Below are 15,842 nucleotides of genomic sequence, written 5' to 3'. Positions count from 1 at the left end.
TTTGAAACCAAGTCAGGTTTTGAGTGATTTCCCAGCCCCAAGGGCTGTGGGAGGAGGAAATACCCACCACCATATTAAAACATAATTTAACTTTATTCTTTAACCTAAAAAGTTTTGTTGTAGGTATTAAATCCCCTTTTGCATTGGCGAAGCAACTACTTATAAAGAAGAACAAGTGTAAAAACAGCTAAATTTTTTCATGATAAAAATTCCTTTTGTATGATACATTTTAATCGTTAGGAATTTCCGAAAATTAAGTATTTAAAAATAACCCAGAAGAAAATCTACTCTATGAATAAGTATAAGTATTCCATCAGTGTTAAAAAATTACATTCTGCTAAAAATAAAAAGCATGTATTGCGACTGTTACTATTTTTTATACGCCAATCTCTCCAATATTAAAAACGAAGTCACTCTAAATTTCGTTAATCTTTGTCTTTATTATTGTCTGCTGTATTTTTCTTCGCTATCATTGAATTTCTTATTTTTGTTTTAAACATAAACAAATGTAGATTTATAACAGTTATAAAAAACACTTGTTAGTTGATAAATAATCTCCAATTAAAAAAATTGTTTTGTAAAATTCCGGATTATAGAGAAGGAGCATTTGGTGACAATTTGATCTTTTCCACAATTTTGTATTTTTGGAACTTTGACTTTGAAAGATTGTAATTAATAAGAAAGCCACCTTACTTACAATTCTAATTAATTAATAAAAGTGTCGAATATAGTCCCATAATTGACTACGCCTTTTAAGGGGCGTTTTGTCATAATTTAACAGTAGCTTTTCTCATATTTCTGGAATTGCCTCACTCTGCGGGGCAATTACCTAACTTAACTTAACCTAGCCTAACATAACATAACCTTACATGAAGCTACTATTAAAATTCGATGAAACGCTCCTTAAGAGGCGTTGGCATAAAAGGGACTATACCCAAAGTGTCTTTTGTTAAAAAATTAGCAATATGCAATTACAAAAATTTATTAATTACGACTTTATGGTGTTAAGTATTGGGGGCCGTGGATGTTTTATTATCAATGTTATTTTAACTACAGACAGATAAACTAAACTGCGAACCAAAAAAATAGGCAAATCTGAATTTGTAGAATGGCAGCTTTAATATGCATTTAAGATGATTCTACTGTAAATATAAAATGTAGATGCATCTTTTGGTTACAAGTTTCCACCATTAATTTTTCATTAATCAGCACCATTGAAGCACAAGATCTCAAAAACAGCAGTTTGGGTAAAAACTGGTGAACCAAAAAGATATGCAAATCCAAAACAAATCAATGGAAAAACGATATTTTTTGCACTTTTCTCCTGGTTTAAAGATTGATTCTGATAAATTAACAATTTTTTAAGGCATTTATGCATTAATTATTATGAAATGTAGTCTAAGGTAGAAATTAATGATTTTTTAAAATAAGAAATATTAGAAAAAAAAGAAATTCGAACCCTATCACTTTAGAGTACAGCTGCTGACCTACAGTCTTATGGATGAAGCTAAATACATGTTGAAGATAAAAATTACTCCCAAAAGTATACAAAAATGATTTTTAATGTGTTAAAAAAATCCATTTTAAAATCTTGATTTTGATGATGATGGCCTTTAAGATGCTCCTATGGGTAGTGATGGTGAGCCAAATGTTATCAAAGTGCATGACCATGATGACAACCTATATATTGAACTATGGTCCAATTTTTGTATTCATAGCAGCCTCCAGCCAAGCAGTATGTAAAAAGAAAAAAATTGCAATTTTAATTACTCCAATTCATAAGGTAAATACTGTCATTTCTAGAAGATGTTTATATTTCTTGTAATTAGGCACCATTGGAGATTGCTATGACTACAAAAAATGGTACATAGGTTGATAGACAAGTTGTTGTAATGGGCATGTACTTAGATAACATTTAGTTCACCATCATTACCAATAGGAGCATCTGAAAGGTCATCATACTCAAAATCAAGATTTTAAAATGGATTTTTTTAACACATTAAAAATAATTTTTGTATACTTTTGGGATTAATTTTTATCTTTAACATGTATCAGGCTACATCCATTAAACTGGAGGCCAGCAGCTGACCTCTAAAGTGATAGGGGTCGAATTTCTTTGTTTCTAATATTTCTTATTTAAAAAATCATTAATTTCTACCTTATACTATATTTCATAATAATTAATTCATAAATCCCTTCAAAAATGGTTAATTTATCAGAATCAATCTTTAAAACAGGATAAAAGTGCAAAAAAATCGTTTTTCCATTGATTTGTTTTGGATTTGCATATCTTTTTGGTTCACCAGTTTTTAACCAAAATGCTGTTTTTGAGATCTTTTGCTTCATTGGTGCTGATTATAAAAAAATTAACGGTGGAAACTTATTACCAAAAGCTGCATCTACATTTTATATTTACAGTAGAATAATCCTAAATGAATATTAAAGCTGCCATTCTACAAATTCAGAGTTGCCTATTTTTTTGGTTCGCAGTTTAATTGCGCAAACATTGCCAAAAGTAAAAAAATTTTAATAAATTTCACTGGCATTATCCCTGGGATCAAAACATACATGAATCATTATAATTTAGGATTACCATCTGGAATTAAGGTCAGGTATGAATGTCAAATGTTTATATTTATTATTAGCACAGCTACTCTATAACTTGTGCATGTCAACACTTCTATTTGTCAGTTCTTAAAATCTTTAAAATTAAAGAAGCTTATGCAAATGTATAGCAGGTTACTGATGTTTGTATGTTGTGTGTATATCTAATTATTAATGATCTTATGAAGGATTGAAATCAATTGTCCTGAGCTGGATCTTTAAATCATTTTAGTGGTGAGCCAGATCGGGGTGAGTCGAATTTCAGACAATCACAGCGCAACATTTCATAAAATGCTGTGCTCTCATTGGTGGAAAGTTGGCTAACCCCGATCTGGCTCACCATTAAAATGATTTAAAGATCCAGCTCTGTTCAAGAACTCCAAGCTTTTTATTTGGTGGGGGATAGAGGTAAAAATCTGTAAAAGGGAGTTAATTCACCCTGGAGGAGGTATTATCTACATGAAGGGGGTATCCCCCCTATATGCATCTGGGGGTTAAAAACATATTTTGAGTGTGAAAAATGATCTGATCTTTTAAACAAAGGGCATTGATCTATATTTGTCCTGTTTTATCACGTTTTAGGATACAAGGCTTATTAACATCAGGCCATTAGGAAACCGAACTAATTTAGTCTAAAAAGTAAAAACGCATTGCACTATATGGTAGTATGGGATTTGTAGTGTTTGGAACAACAAATTTTAAGAGTATGCTTTGCATCCTAATAAGAAACCAAGTGTCCGTGTACCCGCAGCTGTCCTTGTCAGGACAGCCTGACTTGGTACCTATAACTTATCTGTTTAATTCTTTTTGTTATGTTTACACATTAACCGAAGCTTTTCTATAATTAGGGTCGGTCCGTACGTACGTCCATTCGTTACAGTTAGCTGTTTTCGTTAATTTAAAAAAAGTTAGAATTGTCCTATCGATTTCAAACTTTTCATGCTGATTCCTATAACAGTTGGGTACGACTTAGAAAGCTCAGCAACTCTGTAATCGTTACCGAAAGTTCGTAAGTCCGTTTAAATCAAGCTGATTTTTTACTTTTTTGACAATACATTTTTTAATGTTAAAACTATCCTATTCATCTGATTTTTTTAATACTGATTCCTATTACAACAAGCTATAGTGTTATAAGAGAAGCATCTCTATAATCAAGTCCTTTAAACGTCAGTATGTAATAAACAGTAACATGTATTTAATCATTTTTGCAACAAATTTACTTACAATTTTGAATAGACATATGCATTAATATTCATTTTATTCAGTTCTGACACTCTACAAGTGTTAATGTTCGTTTGTCATTCCGTTTCAGAGCTTCGCCTTTATGGATGTTATCATCCTTGTTTTTTTCATGAAGTTGAAGATGGCACTATAGAGTTGGGTGTGTCAACCCTTTTAGAAATGAAGTTCATACAACGCTTCATTCAAAACAATAGACAACTATAAATAGCCCTTTAATATCTAAAGTAAAAAATATTTATAAACGCCTTTTTGGTGCTAATAAACAATCAAGACTACTTCACTAATAAATGTTTTCATCCTTGATATGCAATTAAAACAAAAAGAACTTTTTAGATTTTTAAAATTTATTTAACGACAAATGCCACTTTCTTTACAAATGTTAATGCAAACGTTGATAGAAATTATTTAATATTTTTAACAGTGTTCCAATATTTCTTCATTATTGTGAATTTTGTACTGGGTTTTATTGTAAAATTGACAATTTGACAATAAAAATTGAAGGGTTGAAGGATTTCTTTTAACCCACTTTCTTTTAATTGTCTCGATTACGACTTTTGAATAAAAGTCTTGCTAAGAAGACTAAATAAGGGGGGGGGGGGGGGGGGGGGTAATGTAACCATCTCGTAATCAGTGAGCAAATGGCACTTAGAATTCGAATTTAAATCTGAAATTTTGCATGAGTAATCCTTGGTAGGTCTATTTTCCCTAAATCGAACAAAAAGTTGGAAAAGTAACGGTTAACGGCTGGCGGCTCAGCAGTTTTGCCATTTTTTGGATATCTATAGTACAAATTATTCACGAAACTTATCTCTACCTTATTCTTGTTGCCACTCCAAAACGCTATCAAACGGTTCTAGACAGTATCTGTTGGTACTAGAAGTTTCAAAAATGGTTATTGCTATTATTTAACATGAATTAAACCAAAAATATGTTTTAAATAGTTGATTCCTACGTAATTGATGATGAATTTACCCTGAAAATAGGCAAAAAAAAACGGCTAAACGGCTGAGCCGCCAGCCGTTACTTTTCCAACTTTTTGTTCGATTTAGGGAAAATAGACCTACCAAGGATTACTCATGCAAAAGTTTAGATCGAAATTCGAATTCTAAGTGCCATTTGCTCACTGATTACGAGATGGTTGCATTAAACCCCCCCCCCCCCCTTTATTCTCTTATAAAAAAGGCCATTTAAAAATACCCTGGTTTTAAAACAAGGTTTATGTCACAGCCAAATACTTAATTGATGCTTAAAGTAAAGAAGATATTTTTACAAAAAAAATGTTTAAAAATTTCATTGAACTTTTTAAAAATTTACATTTGAACAATAAAATATTTTGAGTTTAAAAAAAAAACTTAAAAAATATATTACATTACTTTTAATGCCCAAATCTATTTGTACAAATTAAAACAGTGATTTATTTTCTGCTTTCGGAGGGTAAGTAATTACTTTTACATAAACTCTACAGCAAGAACACTTAATGAAATAAGAATGGCAAAATAAAGGGAAAAATAACAGATAAATACATAACTATAAGATCATATTTACAAGATGTCAAGTAATTGGTAAATGTTCTTATATATTGTACTAGATATTTGTCTGTTTTGTACACAATAAAGACCAGTTACCAATCACCAAATTTTGTATCAAAATATAAAGGTAATATGGTAATAAAATTGATATGCAAGTATTTAAAAATAATACTGTTAAGTAAAATTAAATTTAATTTGATTTAAGCTTTTTTTTTAAATGTCAGATAATTTATATTGAACAATCAGTAACAGTAACAGTCACAGTAACAGTGGACCCCATTTTGTCTGTATCAGCTGATCTGCCTGTGACATCCCTATGCATCAGCTGTTCCTTGGGCAGCAACGACGACATTGATGACTCAAGCTCCATAGCATCGTTCAGCTGTTCAGAGTACAGGAAAAAATCTTCCAATTCCAATAACTAAAATAGTTTTAAATAAATATAAAGTGCTCAGTGATTTATTCTGTTGCCATTATAAGACCTAAAAAGTTCAAAAATCAATATTTTTCCTTGTGAAAGATTTAAAAAATCATCCAAATGTTGATTACCTGGGTGTGATGAATCGGCTGGACAGGTGAAGGTTGAACCACGAGGTCCAGAGCTTCCCTCTTATGTCTTGCGTCACCAGGAGCTTCCAGAGTAATGGTTCTCAGGCTTGTTGTAAACTCACCAGGTTTACTACCTAAAAATAATTTTGTGTTACTAAAATGTTTATGATAAAAGTTACAATTTTCATAACCTTGCATAATCAAGATTGGCGTATTTTTTAACCTTAGACAACACTGGTTGATTTACAATTTCAGTGCAAAATTACCGAAAAACTCTCTTTAAAATATTTAAAAATTCCCTAATTTTCGATTTATTTAGCAAGTTTCAGGTGGTTTTAATTTCAATTGTCACACATAGCATTTGAAAGTACATTTTTTAGATTTTGTTCAAAATTTAAGAGAAGATGTCAACACTTTCATAACCTGATAAGAATATAGTCATAACACTGGTTGTGGGGCCCACAGGTTTTAGCTCTGTTATTTTACTCTCCACAGGGACAAGGGTTGGAAGAGGGGCTCCAAGCTTGGCTTTGATTTTTATCAATATATCCTAAAAATTTCAACAAATCATTAAAAATTATAATTTCTTGTTGCTGCTAGTGCAAATTCTTAACATGAAATGATAAATAAATGTAATTATCAAATTGCCGCAAGACTATAGATCATAATATGAAAAAAATTCATATGTAATTACAAAATAGTATACAAAAAAATAATACATATTTCATTTATTATAAAGAAAGGTTTTTTAAAAGATTTAACTTTGAAAAACAGCATTTATCTTAATCTTAAATAAACCTTAACTTAATAATATTTTTTAAAAACTTGTATTAAATACTTCTTTTATGATTTTAAAAATATGAAAAGCGGATGTAGCTTAATAATGGATGCAAAATATACGTGGATATTACGACAGGGGAAAAATTGTCGTCAACTTAGGTTGATTTTTCCCTTGTCAAATATTGGTCAGTTCGTTCATCCAGTAGGAGGGGAATCAATAGGGTACGGGATATAGAAGGGGAAAACGTTATTTAAGCCCGCTGCAATTTTCACTTTATTAGATAACATAAAATTTTGGTGTCAGATCCAAGTAATAATATATCCATTAGCTCAATATACATTTTTCTAAAATAGTCGTGTCATCAATTTAAATAATTCACATCACAATTCTATTAAAGGCGACAGCACTATCAGTGATCTAAAGGGATAAGACAATGGCTGATAAATTAATGTACATCCACAATGATGATCCACAAAATTACTCGTTTTGTATATTAAACTAGTGGTTGAAACGTTTGGACACTCAACTTAATAATAATTATTAGAGTCTGTCTGTCCGTACGTCTGTAACAGTATGCTCATATCGTTAATTTAGATTTGTTAGATTTTTTCTATCAATTTTAAAGTTTACATGATGATTTCTATATCATTTTGGTACAAATTCAAAGTGTAGAAGCTCTATGATCTTTACCGCTGTGTTAGAAATAAAAATTTTACCGTTAAAGATTTGAAGCTATCCAAAGATTCTGGAATTTCCACCACTTCGGCTCTGTGACCTCCAAATGGAATCTAAAATTTGTTAAATGAAGTTGGTAAAATGTCTCCTAAAAGAGGGAACAAATTAAAAACTTTTTGCTGAAGTATCCCGATTGACGTCATATTTCCTTCCAATATAACAAAGCTACTCTATAATTCCAAATGTCCGTCTGTCTGTCCAACTTACTTTGTCTGTTTGTCTATTTCACAATAGATTTTGTGCTTCGCTACTTATGGATATTGACATCCTTGTTTTATTAGGCACTTTAACAAGCTTTACCAAATTTACATAATACTTAAGATTTATCAAATAGATTTTATTACAATTTTTAAGGAAATCTGATTAAAAATATAACTTACTTTGTCTTTTGGCCTGGGTCTTATCTCATTCCTAAAATCATCACACAATTAGGTGATTTATTTTATCCATAATTAACTATTATGTAATCTTAAAAATAGCTTAAGTATCTTTCTCGTATTCATTCGAATCCGGTGGATAGGAACCGGTTCTCATCCATACGAAAAAACTATGTCTAGCATCGTATTATATCCAGCTTTCTACGAATATAAAAATGTACAATCATAAGATTAAAACCAGTTTTTTAGCCCGTGCCTTCGGCACCTCGGGGCTGAAAAAACTGGTTTTAATCTTATAATTGTACAATGTACATTCTATATCCGCGCAAAGCCGTTTATAATACGATGCGAGAAATAACTATTACAATTAAAAGGTTTACGAATATTAGAATTTATATTCATACCGTTTCATTTTTGAAAAAATCATTTTAATCATCATTAATTTGCCTTTAACTTTTCTACCTATCAAGTTAAGATAAATCAGATAAAACCATATTCAATAAAAGTTTATTTAGGAGATAAAACAGAAATTTTTTATGCATAACATTTTTTCAGGTTCTGTTTATCACTTTTAGATATTTTAGATATAAGCAAAGCTACTCTATAACTAACCTTACTGTTGGTGTGTGTGTGACTGTATAATAAGACCAGCTAGGCGTGGGGGTAATCGTAACTGTACTGCTTAATGTTGTATGGGTTGTTTTAACCTAAAAAATATCATTTAATAAATCTATCAATCCATTCATCCATACATCAATCTATCTATCAATCATTATTTCAATCAATCTATCAATCAATATATCAATCAATCTATCAATCAATCTATCAATCAATCTATCAATCAATCTATCAATCAATCTATCAATCAATCTATCAATCAATCTATCAATCAATCTATCAATCAATCTATCAATCACTCTATCAATCAATCTATCAATCAATCTATCAATCAATCTATCAATCAATCTATCAATCAATCTATCAATCAATCTATCAATCAATCTATCAATCAATCTATCAATCAATCTATCAATCAATCTATCAATCAATCTATCAATCAGTCTATCAATCAATCTATCAATCAGTCTATCAATCAATCTATCAATCACTCTATCAACCAATCTATCATTCGAAAAATCAAGCAATCTATCAATAAATCTTTTAATTGATATACCTCAACAGAAGTCTCAATAACATGAGTTACAATTTTTCTTCCATGAAAATGAATTCCAATTTCTTTAGTGATATTATTGGTTACTGTTGTCGTGTGACTAAAATAAATATGACACAGGATTTAGTTAGGCCACACGAGCTTGTATCCATCACATAATGAATAGCAATGTATAATTAAGGATTTTTTATATTTTTGGTCAAGATGAAGATATAATACGACTAGAAAAAAATATGCAGAGATGAGATATAGCTGGTTCATAGCTCAGAGGTATATATTAGATACGTAGTAAGAAATTATTAAAATAGATAGAAAAATAGATAAATGTATGCACCGTACCTTGATGTCTCATATTGAGTAGTAACCACAGGGGTAGGGGTTATTAATACACTCCTTTTCCATTAAGATTTAATAAATTTATATTCAACAAGGATAATAACGTCCAATTGTAGTGATTCAAATGATAAACTGAACACAAGGGCACACAATAATAGAGAGAACGTCAGAGAAAATAAAAAAAAGGAAAAAAGAAAGAGAGAGAGAGAGAGAGTGAGGAAGAGTTTAACTAATAAGAGAGAGAAGTTTACTATGTGTTTATAATATAGAGAGAGAAAAGAGAGCACCGTTGTAGAAGGACAGACAGACAGTCTTACTCCCTTTTTCAATGCCAATTTTCTAATAATAGAAAATTTATGATAGAAATTTTGAAAATCATAACATTTTCTTATTCAAGTGTTTTTGTTAATGCCAGTATGCATCAAATTATACAGAAATTAATGGGCAAACTTTTTTTAGATTATAATAAATCTTTCTTTGTTTCAATGTTGACATCAATATTTCTGTTGGATCTGGGCTTGTTACTTCCTAAATTCAAATTATAAAGGTTAGGGGCGAATCAATTCTATGATTTACTTTGTTCGTCAGTCCATCTGGCTGTCAGGAAATTCACATGGATGATGGATGATATCAGAGAAAATTCCTCAGATCATAGAAAATCTTTTCAACAACACTCTCTTCTATCTGTCTACCTTTTCAATAACTTTAGAGGAACTTAAATATCTAATTATGAAATGTCATTTTCTCAGTTTGATTTATAAGATAGGCGTCTATAATTTGTTTGAAGATTCTCCTGGCCAATAAGCATCTCATCTTTTTCTGTATACAATTATACCTGGAATAAGATTAAGTGGAGGCTCATCATCGTCATAGTCATCATCTTCCTTGTTCAACAAAGCCTCCAATGGATTGGAGGGAGAGAAAACTGGAGACTGGTTGGATTCAGCTGCCTAGAGAAATAAATTTAAGGATATTATGGATTATTACATGGGGGGGGGAGCCTGGAGTTTTTCTACTTCAAATTTCAGAGAATTCACATCAGATTTTCTTTTTGATCACCATTTACTGCTGTACAAGTAATTTATAAAATGTTCTAACCGTTTCTTCTTAAAAGAAAATACGGGAAAATTTGTCTATTGTCTAATTCTATCTAATACATAAATATCAATTTATCCATTAGTCTATCTGTATATCTATCCATCTATTTACCTGTAAATTGTTGATGTAATGATTATCAAAAACATTAAGAGCTCCATTATTTGTCAAACTGCTTAAGATTCTGACAGTTTTTCATCACAAAATTATAACAATAAAAAATGGCAAGACAATAGAGGGGACACAAGCTATTTTCAACTCAATCCACGAGGTGAGGACCCTGGGCCAAATTTTAACTGTGACTTTGATTTATCATCCAAAAGTGTTAAAATATTAACACAGCCAACTCAGTATAAAAAACCAGAAAGCAATTTTGTAGCAGACGATAAAGATCCCCACCACTGTATCCAGGTAGTTATCAGAATTATACATCTATACTTATAAATTTATTGTAATGAGACTGACTCTTGTATTTTTTTATTAAGAGATGAGCTACCAAATGTAAAAGAGTTATCATGTTACAAAAAGTGATAAAGATTTTAGAAGAAATGAATTATGTCTAGGTAAAGTTAAATTAAATTTAAATTGATGTTCAATTTAGAGATTTAAATTTTTTGTCAGCTAAAGGCACTGTTATCTAATGGAATAAAAAAAAATTTGTATATAAAAAATTTACTCAATCACAGAATCAATTAAAGATAAATTAACATGGCAATATGGAAGAATACTTTTCAATGAATATTTGATGTGATAAAAGCCTGTGAGAAGAGTCTCCACTGTCAAACTCATCTTCATATTTTTGTTTATTCAGCATCTGGTTCATAGTTATGTTAGTTTTGACATAAATTTTATATCGTTAAAAAAAACTTAAATCTAGCGATTAGATTAACTGCTACAAAAATAAAGAATGACATATTCTTAAAATATTTTTAATTTTGCGATGAAAATATAAATTACTAAATAAAGTCAAATAAAGGGTGTTAAAAAAAACCGATTGCTTCACTCTTTTCAATATAAACCCTACAGTTTTGGTCAAAAACTAACAAAAAATGACCCAATTCATGTCCAAGCAATGACAATGAGAAAACACTATTGAATTTTGATAGACCCCATAATGTTTAGAGTTTTTGATGGGGCATATAAAGACCTTTCTATAGACGCCTTAACCAGATTTCTAACTCAATCCTTGTCAATTTGGCATCAATAAGACAGACCCATCAAACATTGAGACATGACGGCTATGTCTTTTAAAAAAAAAAGAACAAACCGCCTTAAGTACTTAAAATCTTGTAGATAGACCCCATAATGTTTAGAATTTTTGATGGGGCATGTCAAGATCTTTCTATAGACACCTTAACCAGGTTTCTAACACAATCCTAGCCATTTTGGCATCAAAAAGAAAAATCTGCCAAACATCAAGAACTAGAGAGACCTTACATGTCTCAATGTTTGATGGGTCTGTCTTTTTTATGCCAAATTGGCTAGGATTGAGTTAGAAACCTGGTTAAGGTGTCTATAGAAAGGTCTTTACATGCCCCATCATAAACTATGAACATTATAGGGTCTGTCTACACAATTTGTAGTATTCAAGACGATTTGTTAATTTTTAATCTCCATGTAAGGAAAAATTCTTCACAAGTGCTAGGACTTAAGCTGTAGTGCTCAGGAGAGGTAAGTAGAAATCAAAATCAATAATGTTTTCTAATTGTCATTGCTTGGACATGATTTGGGTCATTTTTTGTTAGTTTTTGACCAAAACTATAGGGTTTATATTAAAAAGAGTGAAGCGATCGGTTTTTTTAACACCCTTTAAGTAGATTGGCCTTAAAAAGCAGTAATGAATACTTCAGAAATTTTTTTTTTATGTCAAACATTATTACTAACAGGACCTGTTTAAGCAATTGATTTTCTGTGCGCAATGCTTGACAGCTTGAAGAGTCATCATTTAGCCTGACAAAACATGTGATGTAAGTTTACATTTAAACAACTACTTTTTACTCTAATTTCTTGCAGCTAATATTTATATCTTTTAATAGCCGTTTATGAACGTTTTTTTCCAGAAATGATGTAAATATTTTCCCCTGGTTTAATTTACCTGATCTTATTTCTTTCTATGGAAGTCATAAACATACTTCTTGCATTGATAAACTTATTTTAACCTTTCATATTTAATAACAAGTATCGTCCTTGGTATACATTATTAATTCTACTGTACAAGTGTACAATAAAATCACCTGTTCCTGTCATTACTACTGAAAGGACTTGGAATATTTCTTCGTGGGTCAAAAGCAGGCCTGTATACAAATTTATGGTAAAAAATCAAATTTAAAGCCACTTAAATAATAATACATTTTAAAGATAAAAAAATTTGACTAATTTTGCATTCAGAATCTTAAATTACTATGATTAAAGTATAACAAAGACACATTTTAATGAGCATTATTTTAATAGCACATTTTTTGAGATATTCTTTATAAACAGTACAAATAAGGAGACCATTTTGATCATTATCAAAATGAAAGAGTAAATACTACCTTCTTTCAACAGGGGAAGGTTTCTCTGTTGTGGCATCTTTATTTGTATAATAACCATTTAGGATTCTTTCGCGGCTAGCTCTGTATATGTCACTAAAAGACAGAAATTAAAATTAATTTCTTTTTGATTTGTACGAAAAAAAGTCACGTAAATTAGTTGGACCATTCTCATTAAGCCTAATGTTCTAAAACTGACGTTCATTATAAGTTAAACAAAGGAAAGTTACTTATTTTAAAATATTCACGAAACCTTTCATATCTTAGAAAGAAGAATATCTTTTATGCTTTCTATGATTAGGGTATGTCCGTCAATACGTCCGTGATGAATACATTTTATTGTCAATTTAGGCACGTTAAAATCATCTTATTGATTGAAAACTTTGCATGATGATTCCAATAACAGTTAGGCAAACTTTTGAAATCGTAGCAAACCTTTATAATCGATATCAGAAAGTCCGTTTGGCATTATGTTGTTTAAAGTTACCTTTTTGAAAGTGGTTCTTTTTCAACCTCAATAGCAGATACAAGAGGAGCTGCGCTCTGAAATTGGACAAATTAATTGAAAGATATCAGGGACCTTAAGGGATAAGACAATGGACGAGGAATTGATATACACTCGAAATGATCATAGACAAAATTATCCCATGAGAAGATTAGAATTATCAAATTTTGAACCAACCAGAAGAAATTAAATAGAATTACCCAAAGTTTTTAATCCAACAAAAATAAACTTTGGTACCGGTGTAATTTAGAGTTCAATGTCTTCTCCCTCCATGAGAGATACAGGCAAGTTGAGGATGATATAATCTTGAATTGTACAACTTTTAATATGTTTCATTTTCATTGGACAAAATTGCAAACAAACAAGGATGACAACATCCATAAAAGCGAAGCTCTGAAACGGTAGGACAAACGAACATTAACACTTGTATAATGTCAGAACTGAATAATCAGAATGCGAATGTATAAGAGTCAAAGCAAAATTGTAAGTAAATTTGTTGAAAAACTGCTTGATACAGGATAATGATTATGGACATACTTACATTTTTAGGACTTGAATATAGAGTTGCTTCGCTTATAATATTGTACTTTGTTGTCCCAGGAATCAGTATACCAAAAATCAGACCAATCGGATAATTAGGTCACATACAAATTTGTTGTTAAAAATGTAAAAAAAAATCAACATGTTTAAAATGAACGTACGGACATTTTGGTAATGATTATAGAGTTGCTACGCTTTCTAAATCATACCTAACTGCTAAAGAAAACACCATGCAAAATTTGAAATCGATAGGACAATTCTAACATGTCTAAATTAACGAAAAAAGCTATCCGTTACGGACGGACGTACGGACGGACCCACCCTCATTATAGAAAAGCTTCGCTTTTAAAAAGGGTTTGATTAGTTAAAATTAGCAACCAGAACCTTTATTTAAAGATTTTACTTACAGGTTCATTTGAATTTGATTGGATGAGATTCTTGGCTTTGTTCAACAATGATGGATCAACCTAAAAATATTTTTCTAGGTGTTAAGTATTTACTCTTATTCTTTTTCTTTATAGAAATTAGGTCATCCATAGCCTAAATTTTTATTTTCTGTTTTTCTCATTGATTAGTACTATTCAAATTTTGTATTGTATCTTCAAATAAAAGTATCAAACTGATTGTCTGTCTATGTGTACCGAAGAACCAATAAGATGAACGACTCTTTTCTAGATTTCAGTTAAAATATTTAATTTTTGGATTGTATAAAAGTAACAGGATGCCGATAAATGCTGAACCGATATGGTCTTCTTTTACAGTTAAAACCCTCAGGAATAGTTTATAAATATTTTGGGAAAGGGTACTACCACCCTTCGAAAAGAAATCGCCCCTTAATCTAAAGATTTCCGCGAATATTGAAATAAAAAAATATTAGATTAGAACCAGATTTTTGAGTTTTATTATAATATTCGTGGGGAAATGTCTCTAATTCGAATCTAATTCAAATACTACCTGAGATAATAGACCTCTTTCTTTGAGCAGTCCAAGCACATGTTGGATATTTTGAACTTGATTATCAGCTTGATCGGGTCTAAAAAAAACAAAATAATTGATTATGTGTTTTTTAGTAGCAAAAAACTCTTCAAGTAATAAATGTAAGTAGTTTACTTTTTATTTAGATACAGTGGCGTACAGAGGATTTTGCTAGGGGGGAATCAAAAACGCACTCAAAAACTTCGACATCCCCCTTAACTCAAAATCATGGGTAATGTAAGCATTAGGGCAGCATTAGTGACTTAAGGGCACGTAATAATTTTCTGTAAGCTAACTAAGTTTTATCTGAAAACTTTGAAGAAAAAAACTGTTGAACTGAGGAAATCAAGTTAACAGGGAAGCTTTGAATAATGCAATGCCTATGTATAACTTATAAAGTGGTGAGGGGTATTTCCTCAAAATTCTTCGCTAATTCATAACCAGAGATATGTCCTGAAAGAAAAACTACTCCCAAATCATGTCTAGCTTTAATAGCGGCTGATTAAATCTCATTTTCCTTAAGCGTTTTGAACTGAACGACAGAGAGACAGAGTGAATTATAGAGTAGCTTTGTTACTAGTAAAAACTTTAATTCTAAGAAATTAAAATACAAATGATTTAATTTTATGTCATCATTCAACGGGTAGAAGAAAATTTACATTTTGATTTTTTTGCGAGTAATGTGATACAAAAACACAATTTTTTAAAAAGTTTTTAATATGTAAACATATTTATTAAATGGATGTGTTTATTTTTACTTTTTTATGTAAAATCCTTGAACACTTTTGCTAAAATTTCGAAGATTTGTATTTGTATTAATCGCAAATATGCCAAACAAAATTATTATTACCTATTTTTCAAATTACTATTTA

At 30.5% G+C, this 15,842-nt stretch overlaps 1 protein-coding gene across 2 annotated transcripts in view; it reads right to left on the bottom strand.

Annotated features, from left to right (window-relative positions):
- Positions 1-4,475: 4,475 nt before the first annotated feature.
- Positions 4,476-15,842, bottom strand: part of LOC145328545 (uncharacterized) — a 29,687-nt gene continuing 18,320 nt past the window's right edge. Inside the window, exons 2-19 of one of the 2 annotated variants that reach the window (XM_080172276.1) lie at positions 14,950-15,028; positions 14,403-14,462; positions 13,438-13,493; positions 12,954-13,046; positions 12,654-12,713; positions 12,309-12,369; positions 11,178-11,233; positions 10,534-10,603; positions 10,160-10,274; positions 9,801-9,852; positions 9,328-9,381; positions 8,992-9,088; positions 8,430-8,524; positions 7,821-7,851; positions 7,422-7,493; positions 6,348-6,474; positions 5,925-6,058; positions 4,476-5,796 (exon numbers count right to left, since the gene is read on the bottom strand). In XM_080172276.1, the coding sequence (XP_080028402.1) occupies positions 5,605-5,796; positions 5,925-6,058; positions 6,348-6,474; positions 7,422-7,493; positions 7,821-7,851; positions 8,430-8,524; positions 8,992-9,088; positions 9,328-9,381; positions 9,801-9,852; positions 10,160-10,274; positions 10,534-10,603; positions 11,178-11,233; positions 12,309-12,369; positions 12,654-12,713; positions 12,954-13,046; positions 13,438-13,493; positions 14,403-14,462; positions 14,950-15,028 (1,504 nt within the window). In that variant the 3' untranslated portion in view covers positions 4,476-5,604. The remainder of the gene's footprint in view (positions 5,797-5,924; positions 6,059-6,347; positions 6,475-7,421; positions 7,494-7,820; positions 7,852-8,429; positions 8,525-8,991; positions 9,089-9,327; positions 9,382-9,800; positions 9,853-10,159; positions 10,275-10,533; positions 10,604-11,177; positions 11,234-12,308; positions 12,370-12,653; positions 12,714-12,953; positions 13,047-13,437; positions 13,494-14,402; positions 14,463-14,949; positions 15,029-15,842) is intronic. The other variant, XM_080172277.1, reaches the window with a different exon arrangement.

The sequence above is a fragment of the Acartia tonsa genome, chromosome 9, assembly GCF_053477335.1.
Source record: "Acartia tonsa isolate MP-2025a chromosome 9, ASM5347733v1, whole genome shotgun sequence".
In the NCBI taxonomy this organism is placed as follows: Eukaryota; Metazoa; Arthropoda; class Copepoda; order Calanoida; family Acartiidae; genus Acartia; species Acartia tonsa.
The sequence above is the reverse complement of the archived record's forward strand: the minus strand, read 5'-3'. Positions and strand labels throughout refer to the sequence as shown.